This window comes from Notolepis coatsorum (assembly GCF_963971535.1).
Source record: "Notolepis coatsorum genome assembly, chromosome: 14".
Classification (NCBI taxonomy): Eukaryota; Metazoa; Chordata; class Actinopteri; order Aulopiformes; family Paralepididae; genus Notolepis; species Notolepis coatsorum.
The window spans coordinates 21,124,659-21,138,684 of NC_140178.1; the positions used below are offsets into that span (position 1 = coordinate 21,124,659).

Genomic DNA, 14,026 nt, shown 5'->3' on the forward strand with positions numbered 1-14,026 from the left:
TAAAGGTTAAAAGCAGTTGCCATGGTAGCGTCACATAGTAACAAGAAGAGGGGCGGGGCCTGTCATTGCTATGGCGAAGATAATATAATGGAGTTTTCTTCCGGGTACAGTTAGAATGAGAAACGAACCACACCGAAGAGCGCATGCGTTGATCAAAGACTTTCATCCCTCTCCACCCTTGCTGGGTGGGGGAGGGGAGTGACACCTCATCACTAGCTTCGGCTAGCAGATATGGTTGTTGGCTACGACAAGGCCGCGATGACCACCGAGCGGGGTAACAGGAGATCATTAGAATAATGAATTTAGTGTTCCATCAAAGACTTTCCAAGGACAATACGAGATGGGTAACATCTGAGGCTTTTGTTTATGTAATAAACAAAATGTATGTTCCAAGAAAGGTAACATGTCTGATGGTGTGAATTATTATGATTATGGATTGCATTAAAGGGGAATGACAAAGATTGTACAGCCAGTATGAGAAGACGTCGGAGAAAATAAACACAACGCAGAACTACAAGCCAACAGATGAAGATGTGATACTGGCTCATTGATCCAAATCTAACAACTGTATAGATTGTTTTTTGTGACTTTGACTATATAGATTGTTATTTGTACAGAACTTAACCAGAGCACCTTTTAGGTCCCCCCCCCCCCCCCCCCCCCCCCAAAAAAAATACCTGGATATGCCGGTCTGATGTATACCCACCGATAAAGTACCCACTACAAAGTACCTCATTGTGGAATGTACCAACTCCTACATGGGGAACTTCCTACCTCATCATATTTAGCTAGCTAGGAAACTGTACAGCTAAACCTGTCACAGGATAACCGTTGCAGGAGATGTGGTCAGGTGATCACAATATTTGACATTGTCTTGTCCCCAAGCCTTCTTCAACCAAAAATGACAAATCTCTAGGTACATCATACGATTGCTTATGTAAGGAAGGATGGCGAGTGGCGACTGTTGATTGTCCAGGGCAATCTGTTGCTTTGTTTGTTCGCTGTAAGGTAATAATAATAATAATAATATATTCAATTTGTAGGGGCGCTTTTGTGGAACAAATCTCAAGGCGCTACAGAAGAACATCAAAACTAGTAAGTAAGTAGAAAGAACATAAATGAAGTAGGGCTAAAACTAGTAAAAGAGTAAAAGAACATAAAATGTGTGGGGCTAAAACTAGATAAAGATTTCTTTTAAAAAGTGCCCCCTTGACGTACATTGAAAAAAGCACTAGCCACCTTAGTCAACTGGGCAGGTATAACTACACCTTGAGCCAGACCCTGCTGTGTGTCTGTCTTTGCACCTGTATCTTCCAGCAGCACCAGAGCTCTGTGTCTGTCTCTGCACCCGTACCTTCCAGCAGCACCAGAGCTGTGTGTCTGTCTCTGCACCTGTATCTTCCAGCAGCACCAGAGCTCTGTGTCTGTCTCTGCACCCGTACCTTCTAGCAGCACAGACACCAGCGACGTGTAGTCGCTGTTCTTGGTCTGTTGCGCCAGCAGCTCGCCTTCGTCCAGGACGTGGGTCACTGGGTCGCCCCACTTGATGATGCCTTTCATGATATAACTGGCGTAGTCCTCCTGGTTGATGCCAAAGGCCTGGCGGACAGAGTGAGAAGCATTCGTTAGTTAGTTAGTTAGTTAGTTAGTTAGTTAGTTAGTTAGTTAGTTAGTTAGTTAGTTAGTTAGTTAGTTAGTTAGTTAGCTAGTTAGTTAGTTAGTTAGTTAGCTAGCTACTGTAGTTACTTTTATTTTCATCTTTTATAGGCCCAATCTGTGGTCCCCAAAAAAAGAACCCCACCAGTGCCACCACAAGAAATTCATAGTTATAGGAAGTGAGATATGTTTCTATTCTCTAGTTGATTGACTGACCTCTTGATACAAAGACTAAACACTAAACAACAGAACAGATACATAATGAGTTTGTAATCGTATTTGGCGTATTTTGTAGCTGTCCAGCAACGAGGACCTCGTAGACTTAAACATTACGATCAACTGATCCCAAGCTCCACCCTCTTTTCTCGAGCCTCCAATCACAACCGTCGCTTTCCTCGCTCAAGCTAAGAGGGCGGAGCCTAAGAATCTGTTGCTTACACGCCTATACCATGTACCTGTGTGTGTCAAAGAGTCTACGAGATCCTCATTTCATATCGTAAAGATCTTTGTGCGTCTTTAATATTCAAGACCCTCAAAGCTGTCTCTGTAAGAGTGAAGTCGACAGACCGTCATCTACTTCTCCTCTGGATGTGGCCTGGGGGTCTGGGTACCAGAGTACTACCGTATAGAGCAGGGGTGGGCAATTATTTTTCCCGGGGGGCCGAATGAGCAACTGAAAATATGTTGGGGGGCCGGGCCAAAATTCCAAACTCAATTATGCATAATATAAATTGTATTTCTATATAAAAAGCAGTAAATGGCATTGTTTTGACCCCTGGTAAGAGTGTATGTTATTATTTGGCAATTAAAAGGTGAGGTTAGCTTTCAAAAATATCATTTATTCAAATAGAATGTATTTCCAAAATGATAAACAAGGGCATTTTGAGTTTCATATACTATTGAAACAAGGATTTTCTTAGCTTTCTAAAGACATCACATCATCTTATAGCAAAAATAAACAAGACATGGGACTGAACTGTGTAAAGAAAAGTGTCCCAGTTTTGTAGCCTTTTTTACTTTACATGCCTATATTAAACATTTAATGTTTTCAGAACTGTGCAAAAAAAAGAAAAAAGAAATATCAAGTGTCCCGTTTCACTTGTTATATTTCCACATTTTAGTTTTCTTCAGTTCTTTTTTTTTCATTCAGTGTGAGAAATCCAGTCTCTGTTGAGCTTTAACAAGTCCATCAAAGTCAGGTTGCATGTCTGAGGTGGAGATGCGAAGCACAGCTGCCAGATGTTCATCAGTGAGAGAGGATCTGTACCTGGACTTGGTAAACGTCATGACTGAGAATGTCTGTTCACATATGTAGGTAGATCCAAAGAGAACCAACATCTTCTGAGCATGTCTCCTAAGCGTATATTGTGCGTGTGAATGTTGACATGAAAAGAAAAAAGTAAAAAAAAAAAAATATATATATATATATATATATATATATATATATATATATATATATTAAAGGTGCTATGCATTATAAATGTCATTTTTCAGTCTCTAGCATTGTATTATAGTAATAGGAGTTCGTATCAATGTGTTTTTGGGCCTAAATACTATATTGGCGAATTCCTCAGCTACAGCCCATCCCCTCTTTGCCTCTAGTAAATCAGGTCATGTTGATTTGACGACCTGGTGCACGTCACAGGGCGCTGTTTATAGCGCACGGTGATGTGATTGGCTCTGTGGTTTTAGTAATGCCCGCCTCCATTCTTGCTACCTGCAGGGTGGAAGGCTTGTCCAGAAGATCACTAATCAGCTGAAGCCTGATGCGGTTCCCTCGGTCTTCGACAGACAGACCGGCGTTAGCTCTCGGGACTCGGGAGCGATCGCTAGCTACTTAGCACCAGCCGGGGCCGGCGTTAGCAACCGGGAGCGTCGTTGAGCATTCAGCCTGCTGGCTACCTAGATCCACTTCAACCAGCGTCGCGGAGCATTCAGCCTGCTGGCTACACAGCTTGTCGGTGTGCTAATAGCCTCTGCAAGCTAACGGTAGCTGGCTCCAGGCTATTAGCACATCGACAAGCTGCTGGAGCTCCCGACGCTCGGCTGGTTGAAGTGGATCTAGGTAGCCAGCAGGCTGAATGCTCCGCGACGCTCCCGGTTGCTATCATGTGCAGGTCCTCTTCTCAGACCTGTGTGGCAAAGCACTGCACACGCATCATGCAAGCTACACATCGCTGCATGTTGATCAATGGTGGCCCACTCGGTGCATCACAGTGGGCTACTATTGTGCTAACAACAACCGCGGTGTCCGGCTTGTCGGCCGGCATGAGTGCTCGATTTGGGGTGGTTCTCTCCTCCTTGTGTGCCCCCGTTCTCGCGGGTGTCCTGCCGGGGAGCTTGTGGACGCGACAACAGCGGGCGGCCGTAGCGTTAGTTAGCTCATAGCTATTGTGTACCACTAGCGTTACGGCGGGCTCGAGCACCCTACGGCTGCCGCCGTTGTCGCGTCCATGGGCTCCCCGGCAGGGTACCCGTGGGGACGGGGGTGTACAGAGAGGAGAGAACCATTTTGTGTCGGGCGTGCATGCCGGCCAGCGAGCCGGACGTCGGGATATGTTGTTAGCACAATAGCTACCAAGCTAAGCTATGTTAGCTTCTAACGGTGTATACACAATATGTACAACGACACAATGATTTACATTATTACAAATATGGTAACGTGGTTGTGGCTTTTACAAATAGTGGTAACATATATATAGATACAGTACTGCTACATCTCTATATTTATGACATACCATATTTGTATGTAACCTGAAACCTAATCTCTGACGGGGAGATGGGCGGAGCTATTTGGTGGGTGGCTGTCACTCAAAGCATTCTGCTAGTATGGTTGGAGCCAAGCCAATAATAGCCTGCTTTCATGAGGCTGAAAAATGCTGGTTTTGAGTACAAGATTAGAAATATAAAACAATGATTATTTTTGGAATAAAAATTACAGATGTGTTACATAGACTCACAGGAAGTGTGTAAAGTTGCCCAAATAGTGCTAGGAATAGCAGTGCATAACCCCTTTAAAGATTTTTTTATTTATTTTTTTTTATTATCATGTAATCTTTCGCGGGCCGGTCAGAATCATCCCGCGGGCCGTATCCGGCCCGCGGGCCGTACAATGCCCAGGTCTGGTATAGAGACAGGGTTGGACAGGAACAGGAAGAGAACACAGAAACCATGTTTACGTACCGGTTTGATGTCGCTGTTCAGCGATCCAAAGAAGTCGGCTCTGGTGACCTGTAGCTTCTCGGCTCTCTCCATGTCCACCTCCACTGTCGATGTAGCCTGGAGACACACACACGTGCGCGCACACACACACACACACACACACGAGCGCACGCACACACACACACACACACACACACACACACACACACACACACACACACACACACACACACACACACACACACACACACACAGTAGTATAACAGTTAGATACAACTATATACAAACAGTATCACAATAACAAAGTTAGGAACAGCAGCTCTCTGCTCTTTGTATGTCTACCTCCACTGTACATGTTGCTTGGAGAGAATATACACACACACACGCACACACACACACACACACACACACACACACACACACACACACACACACACACACACACATACACAGTAGTATAACAGTTAGATACAACTATATACAAACAGTCAGGGGCGGACCTAGCACATTTGGCGCCCTAGGCGAGATTCACCACTGCGCCCCCCCCCCCCCGCCCCAAAAAAAGAAACGTTTTTTTTTTTTTTTTTTTTTGTAATTTTTTTTTTTATGGCTTTTGCCATAACGTTCTCTAACGTTAGTCTTTCTTTCCTCAACGCTCAATTCTATAAACACTTGACCGATACCCATCAATTCACAGCGCTCTAGCATGTTCTGACTGTGAACACCTGAAGCTGAGGCTCAGACCGACTGACCGTTTTAGATTTTTATGTAAAAATAATGGTTGCAGATATAGAGGGGGCGCCAAAACTGCACACAGGGAAAAAAAAATTAAAAAAAAAAAAAAATTAAATAATTTTTTTTTTTTTTCTTTTTGGCGCCCCCCTCTGGGTGGCGCTCTAGGCGACCGCCTATATCGCCTGTAGGAAGGTCCGCCCCTGCAAACAGTATCACAATAATAAAGTTAGGAACAGCAGCTCTCTGCTCTTTGTATGTCTACCTCCACTGTACATGTTGCTTGGAGAGAACACACACACACACACACACACACACACACACACACACACACACACACACACACACACACACACACACACACACACACACACACACACACACACACACACACACACACACACACACACACACACACACACACACACACACACACACACACATTCCATGCATTGAATGAAATCATGAGCTGAGCGTATCGACATCCAAGAGACAACTGAAATATCTATTCACAGGTTGATTTTGCTGTATAGTCCGTTCTGTCCTTTTGGTTGTTCTCTCTCTTGTCCATAGATGCGCTACTTGTGTTAAAACCTAAAGTTGTATGTTTTACACTGGTAATAAAATATATTGTGTGACACAGCCACATATGGATGGACTTGTCCAGTGGTGAAGGGGTAAAGTACCTTTTTTATGGTGGGGACAGTGAGTGGCTAGATAAGGAAAAGCACACCGCTGTCCTCAGATGAGAAGAATTTCCCCTAGGCAAAGGTGTAGACCGGGTCCGAATGAACAGGTAGGTATAATTTTAGAATGACCCTTTAAGAGTTTCACGCAGCGCGCACACGGGGAGAGGGATGTTAAAGGGATGTAGGAAGCGCGCGACAAGGAGAGGTGTTTGAAAAGCTTGTAGGCGAGCTAGGTGGGTTTGAATGAGACCTAGACAGCCTGAGTTATTGTTGAAGAGCTCTTTAATTCGTTTTCTCTTATTTGTACGTTATATCTTTGTCTCCCGGTTGACTGGATTCTGCCGCAGGAGCAAATAGCACGTCTTGCGTTCCAGTGTAGGCGAGTACAAGTTTTTGTTTGTTTTGTATTGGTTTGCGGTGAACGCCCTTTATTTTTGGGGGAAAATAACCTTTTGAGGTGGGAAAAGAATATATATATTTTTTTTATCAATTTTTTTTATTATTAATTACATGAAACAAGACAACACATTAACCACAATCACAATACACAGAACTTCACAGGAAAATAACAAAAACAATAATAATACAGAAATAACAATTTATAAATTATAAAGACAAAAAGAAAAGAAAATAAGAGTTCAGCCTTTTTAAATTTTAAATTTCAAAATTTCAAAATTTCAAGGTTTCAAGGGGGGCTATCTAATAAATGACCAAATAGTGAAGAAATAGCTAAATAGCTGCCCCCCAATAAAATCCCCAGTTAAATTCAAGACATAACAAAAGACAAGACAGACAAGACATTTCCTCCTCCCCCTCCCATGAGACCGCTGGATGTGCGGTTTCTTTAATCACCAGAAAGGTATTTTTTATTTTTTTGGAGAACGGAACGAAACCAACAGTGGACTGAGAGTCGCAGTGGTATTCTTTTTGTGTGTTTATTTTTTTTCTTTATTATTTCCATTGAACGAGAGAGGACAGCCAAGACCAGTGGTGAGTCATATTTGAGTTATTGTTTATCTGTGTTGTTTAACTATGAAAATTGAAGGCTTACTGACAGCGGATTGTTCCCACTATAGCCTGCCTTTCCAGTCAGTGAGGGGCAGTTGTTATAATTGTTCAAAAATAACAATATACTGTAAAGCAGTATACCAGATTAATAAAGTTGTAACTGAGGGGTACAATTCCCTGACTGTATTGATAAGTATGGTATCATTAAACCACTACCGATTATGTACTTTAACTACTGGCCACACAGTACATGATATAGATATGACGAACACTTTCCCACCATGAAACCAAGTCCACACAAATGTATAAATCGAATATTTTATATAGCAAAGGGTATATACAACGGTCACTTAATGACATTTATGATTTGAATGCACTTGTAAGGCAAATGAGTATTCGTAGGCAAATCAACATTGAATGTCCAATCTCTGGTTACGCAGGAAGCAAGTATACAACCTGGTTCTTTAGGGAACTATAGCGATGGTACTTAAATGATTATAGCTGGATATACTAAAGGGGGGTCCCGCTGGTTGTAAGTCAGTAGGGGGGGGGGGTTAGGAGAGCCGCTGGCGATATCCCATCTGGCCAACGATTTCTTGGGAGAATTCAGAGTGCTGAACACGGTGCCCACAGAACCTCGGTCCACAGATGAATACAGCTGGGCCCTCTTGTAGACGGTAGCTGCCGGTCCACAACGAAGAGACGTGAGGCGACCTCACTCGGGGTAGAGCGCCGTCTCACCTGGACTCCTCTCGGGGGGTAGTTCCAACACTCACTAGTGTTGGCTGTTATCCATGGCATAATCAAAGCACCCAAAGCAAGTAGATAATCCAAGCCGTGTAGGGCTCGCCGTCGTCCGGGTAAGGTAATCCAATGTGCAGGTCCACTCGTCCTGGCCCAGAACTCCTCGGATGAAAGCACCACACGTGGTCTGCCCAGCCTGGTTAAGACTCTAGATAACGCGAGGAAACGATGGGGGTACTGCTCACTTTATAACTCTAACTGAACGATGCACCATACATAATAGACTATTATTAACTTAATAGAAATACGTCCCACTCGACGGTATAGTGCCAAACTATGACAATTCAACTATTAATCCGCACGATGTCTCAATGCCATTCTGAGGCCAAGTTGACCATACTGCACCACACGTGTATCGTGGGTGAGGCTTAACGTCTTGCCACTAGGTTGGAGGGTAAAGAACTAAGGGCTAAGGGACTAAAAGAAAGTTCTACTTTACTTGCGCCATATATATATGCGCTGTGAACAAATAGTACCATTCGTATTTCGCCAGACGTATTCCTACGCGGAACCGGGCTAGTAACGACATGTTCGTCGGCACGATTGAACTTGAACCAAGGGGCTTGGCTGCTGGCGCCAAGTTCTTGTCCAATGAGAGAATGAAACTATTATGGGCTGTTAGTAGACTAAAGGGATATTCAGTGTATATGTACAAGGAATATACAAGGGATATCAAACGATATACAAATACTATTAAATATATATCCATAAATAAATATATATATTCGGTTTAATCTGATCCTTCACAACAAAAGTCATAGAAACAGAAACTCACAATCTGTCTCTACTAGATGTTGCCTGGATTGTATGCTTGCAATTAGCCAGCCTGACCTTGATGTGGCATGTCATTGATTTGCAATCGTGGTCAATCAATTAGTCAAAATACATTTGATTAGCTAGTTTATCCTCAATATGATAATTCAATACTTTGATTGGCTGGTTTATGGTGAATTGGCCAGAGACTGACCTTGATGTGGCAGTTCATTGACCAATTCTGTGAGCGTGGTCAATCAATTAGTCAAAAGACATTACATTAGCTAGTTTATCCTCAATATGATAATTGAATACTTTTATTGGCTGGTTTATGGTGAATTGGCCAGTGACTGACCTTGATGTGGCGGTTCATGGCGTTGGACTGGGCCGCTCGGACCAGCCCTTCCAGCTCGGCACCACTGAAGTTCTTGGTCTCGGTTGCCAGCTCTGGGATGTCGACGTCGCCAGCCAACCGGCCGAAGCCTTTCATCTTGTTGGTGTGGATTGTCAGGATCTGGACACGCCCCTTCTCGTCAGGCAGGCCTGGGCGAGGGATGGAAGGGAGGATTGGGTTGTTAGGGAGATTATGGGGGGGGGGGGGGGGGGGGTGCTATTCTGACACGATCCACTAGAATATAATAGAATACAAATACTTTATTTATCCCGAGGGGAAATTCGGCACTACACAGTAAACGGTAAACATTTAGGTAGTCAAAAACAAAAGTCACGAATAAGAATAAAAATAAGAGTACGAATAAAATACAGTCCGGGATATACATTTTCTATGTTATGTATATACATTCTAAAATCAAAAATATACAGTAAGTTTCATTTCTGATATGTGGAGTTTAGTATTGGGGTAAATGCTTTAGCCTGGCGTTCACCCGGCGTCCCATACCACAATCTGGGCATCGTCCCTGATGACTGAATTACATTTACATTGAAAGTGTCAGCAAATGATCTGATTAATCATCTTGTCATTAACAATGAAGTGAGGAGAAGAGTTACAGTAAGTGCTGCTCTTACCGATCTCAATCTTCACCTCAAACCTGCCAGGTCTCAGAAAGGCATCGTCAATTAGATCAGGCCTGTTGGTCATGCCTGGAGAGAGAGAGAGAGAGAGAGAGAGAGAGAGAGAGAGAGAGAGAGAGAGAGAGAGAGAGAGAGAGAGAGAGAGAGAGAGAGAGAGAGAGAGAGAGAGAGAGACAAACAGAGAGAGAGACAAACAGAGAGAGAGACAAACAGAGAGAGAGAGACAAATAGAGAGAGAGACAGAGAGGAGAAAGAGAGAACGAGAGAGAGACAAACAGAGAGAGAGACAGAGAGGAGAAAGAGAGAACGAGAGAGAGAGACAAACAGAGAGAGAGACAGAGAGGAGAAAGAGAGAACGAGAGAGAGACAAACAGAGAGAGAGACAGAGAGGAGAAAGAGAGAACGAGAGAGAGAGACAAACAGAGAGAGAGACAGAGAGGAGAAAGAGAGAACGAGAGAGAGACAGACAGAGACAGAGACAGAGAGAAAGAAAGGGAGAGAGGAAAAAGAGAGAACGAGAGAGAGAAAGACAGACAGAGAGACAGACAGAGACAGAGACAGTGAGACAGACAAAAGAAATTGACATAGAGAGATTAATATTCGAATTAGTCTAGAATTGCTGTGTCAATGGGGAGTTCTCAATATGCCTCAATATTTCTTCTATGAGCACTAAAGGCAGCATCTAGCAATACACAAACACAGTCACTGAGTAACACACTTACTTAGCCAGTGAGCAACGTTCCCTTTTGAATTAATTGTGAGTGAGTGAGTGAGTGAGTGAGTGAGTGAGTGAGTGAGTGAGTGAGTGAGTGAGTGAGTGAGTGAGTGAGTGAGTGAGTGAGTGAGTGAGTGAGTGAGTGAGTGCGTGAGTGAGTGAGTGAGTGAGTAAGTGAGTGAGTGAGTGAGTGAGTGATGGCATTGACCCACGAGTGAGTGAATGACAAGCACGGATCCCTGTTCTCCGTTGACGACTGAAAACCCACCGATGACCAGGATGTTATTGAGCTGCTCCACTCCGTCGATCTTAGACAGCAGCTGGTTGACCACCGAGTCGTGCCACACGCTGCTGTCCGTGCCTCTCTTCTTGCAGATGGCGTCCAACTCGTCAAAGATGAGGATGTGGAGGCCACTGTTGGCTCCCCACTAGAGAGAGAGAGAGAGAGAGAGAGAGAGAGAGAGAGAGAGAGAGAGAGAGAGAGAGAGAGAGAGAGAAAGAGAGAGGGGCGTGGGAGAGAGGAGAGCTTTAAAAGGACCATATGATGAACCTATGTCCAATGTATCTCCTGGTAGCCTCTTGTCAAAGAAATCAGTGATAGCATTAGACCAGAAAGCCGCTACGGAAAGCGGTGAGTTCACGAACGTAAGCGAGGAAGTCCATATGCAGAGAGAACATTACACATGGCAACATGTTCTCTGAGGAGCTACCAATTTGTTAGCGTGACCAGGAGAGCCTTTTGAGTAGGTATTTTGAGTAGTATCACCATAACGTTTTTTTTTTTTTTTTTTAATCTTTTCCCCCCTCCTTTTTCCTCCGATTTTCTCCCATCCCAATGTTAGTCGTTATGCCAATTCCCAATCCCCTTCCTGGTCACTGCGCACTTACCCCCCACAGTCGGTCTGGGAGAGTGGAGGCTACCACGTGCTTCCTCCGACACACGTCCAGCCAATCAACCGCTTCTCTTCACCTGGCAGCGCGGATTCTCACTGAGAGGGCGTAGCGTCTGGAAGGATCACACTATCCCACTTAGATCCTATCCGCGCATAGCATTAGCTAACAGAAGCTAGTGGTTAAACAGGCCGGATTAGCTTTGAGCTAACTATCTTTCCCGACCCATGTATTCATTCCATTCTAAACATAACGTTAGTTTACAAAACATGACCCGTCTATATAACGTTGAGGAACAAATTATATAGACGGGTAATGTTTTGAACAACTAACGTTACGTTTAGAATGGAATGCATCGGCAAAGATCCGTTAGCTCAAAGCTATTCCGGCCAGTTTATCAACTTCCTGTCATTTAGAAATATGATTTTATAGTGAAAATCATTACCAAAACGTCCGGAAAAACCTCACGGGAGCATTATAGACTGTCATACAAATGTACAAATGCTATAAGGTGGCAAGAAATGCACTATAAACAATACTTTGCGGCGTCGTTTCTTGCGCTAGCCTCTTGTTAGCCAGCATTAGCCTTAATAGCTTTGAGCTAAGGATCTTTGCCGATGCATAAAGTATTGTTTATAGTGCATTTCTTGCCACCTTATAGCATTTGTACATTTGTATGACAGTCTATAATGCTCCCGTGAGGTTTTTCCGGACGTTTTGGTAATGATTTTCACTATAAAGGAGGTTCCATCCTGCGATCATGTTAACAGAAAGAACCGTTCATACAGCGATGGTTTTCAACGTCTGTCTATTTTCTCCGGCACGAGCGAATCGGACATCTATGGACCTGGGGGAATGTATTCCCAGTGTCCGAAATATTGTGTCTGTTACTAGGCTTGAGTAAATTGTGATGAAACAAAGGAGAATATAAATAATGATTTATTTTAGCATTTTTGCCGGTGAATAACACCATGTTATAATTGTGCCGCATCCGACCTCGCTCACTGAGCTCATTCAGCACCTTCTTGAGATCAAGTGTACAAGAAATCTAAGCAAATTAATAGAGGGAAGATGATTAAACAGAAAGATTTGTAGATACAGTACTGAATTATAGTCCATTTGAATTATACATTCAAAATGTTATTATGAACTATAAATGACCTTATTATGGCCGAATCTATCGATAGGGAAAAAGCTCCTCTTTCCAATGGCAGTGTTAAATCTAGATGTAGTAATTTCCTCGCGGTTTTACGATAAAAGAGAGATAGAATTAGCATTTTCCCAAACGTAGTGCTGAAAATATACACATTGACTGCTGTTTTGATAGGGTTAAGGTCTTTACTCTTGGCTACATTTGAAAAAGAAACACAACATTAATTAATACGGTCTGTATTGATCGATTTATGATCAAAACAGCAGGGTTCCCCAACAGCTTAACAGGTTTTTAACGAAGTCAGAGATGAAATCCGAGAATCGACGGTGCCGTCAGCGTTCTCACCCTCTTCTGCTCGTGTTCGGCATCTGCGAACAGTTTCCTGATGTTGGCCTCAGACTCGCCGAGCCACTTGCCAAGGATCTCAGGGCCGTTGACAATCTTTGGTTCTCGGGCGTTGAGCATCTTGCCGATCTGCCTGGCCATTAAGGTCTTACCACAACCTGGGGGTCCGAACAGCAGGATGCCCTTCACGTGCTTACACCCTGGAGGAGGAGGAGGAGAGGAGGAGGAGGAGGAAGAGGGGATGAGGGAGGAGGAGGAGGAGGGGGGAGGAGGAGGAGGAGGGAATGGGGAGAATGAGGGAGAGAGAAGGAATGAGAGAGGGATAAAGAATGAGAGGAGAGGTAGGAAGGATGGATGGATAAGAGAGGAGGGGGAATATAATAGATAAGAGAGGGAATGGGAGATGAGAGAAGGAGAGAGAATGAGAGGAGAGGGAGGACAAATGTAAGAGATCAGAGAAAGAGAGAGAAGGAATGAGAAAGAGAGAGAGAGAGAGCGAGAGAGAGAGAGAGAGAGAGAGAGAGAGAGAGAGAGAGAGAGAGAGAGAGAGGAGAGAGAGAGAGAGAGAGAGAGAGAAGGAATTAGAGATGAGAGGGAAAGAGAAGGGGAGAGAGTGAGGCAGAGAAAGGAGAAAGAAGGGAGGGGGAACATAAGACGGGAGAGAATAGAAGAGAAACAGGAAGAATGTAGGAGGGAAACAGGAGAGTGAAGGAGAAGAAATGTGAGATGAAAGAGGGAGGAAGAAAGGGAGGAGAACTTGAGTTTTCAGGATGAAAGAAGCGTAAAAAGAAATCTATAGGAATCACTTTCTTATTGTGCTTGTGTGTGAACTCATAAGTGTGTAGCCTACTCATAAGTGTGTACTCAAAGCGTATTAGAACCTTGATTCCAATGTATGTGTTATAATGTTATATATAATCTATGGATTAAAATAAAAGATATTTAAAACCTTCCTTATCTGTAGAACAACTTGTAACTTGTATTACAAATAAGGAAGTAGTAGCGTAGAACTAGGCAAAATCTGCATATGGCTCGCTGATAACAAACTACTGTATCATTACATATGGGCAAAACAGAGTCCATTCT

The 14,026-nt window shown here is 43.6% G+C and overlaps 1 protein-coding gene across 1 annotated transcript in view; it reads right to left on the reverse strand.

Moving 5' to 3' along the window:
* Positions 1-14,026, reverse strand: part of LOC311240459 (vesicle-fusing ATPase-like) — a gene marked incomplete at both ends in the record, with an annotated part of 78,240 nt that overhangs the window by 20,591 nt on the left and 43,623 nt on the right. The window contains 6 exons of the mRNA XM_084329039.1: positions 1,443-1,599; positions 4,840-4,935; positions 9,160-9,347; positions 9,831-9,905; positions 10,820-10,979; positions 12,941-13,140. Of these exons, the coding sequence (XP_084185165.1) occupies positions 1,443-1,599; positions 4,840-4,935; positions 9,160-9,347; positions 9,831-9,905; positions 10,820-10,979; positions 12,941-13,140 (876 nt within the window). The remainder of the gene's footprint in view (positions 1-1,442; positions 1,600-4,839; positions 4,936-9,159; positions 9,348-9,830; positions 9,906-10,819; positions 10,980-12,940; positions 13,141-14,026) is intronic.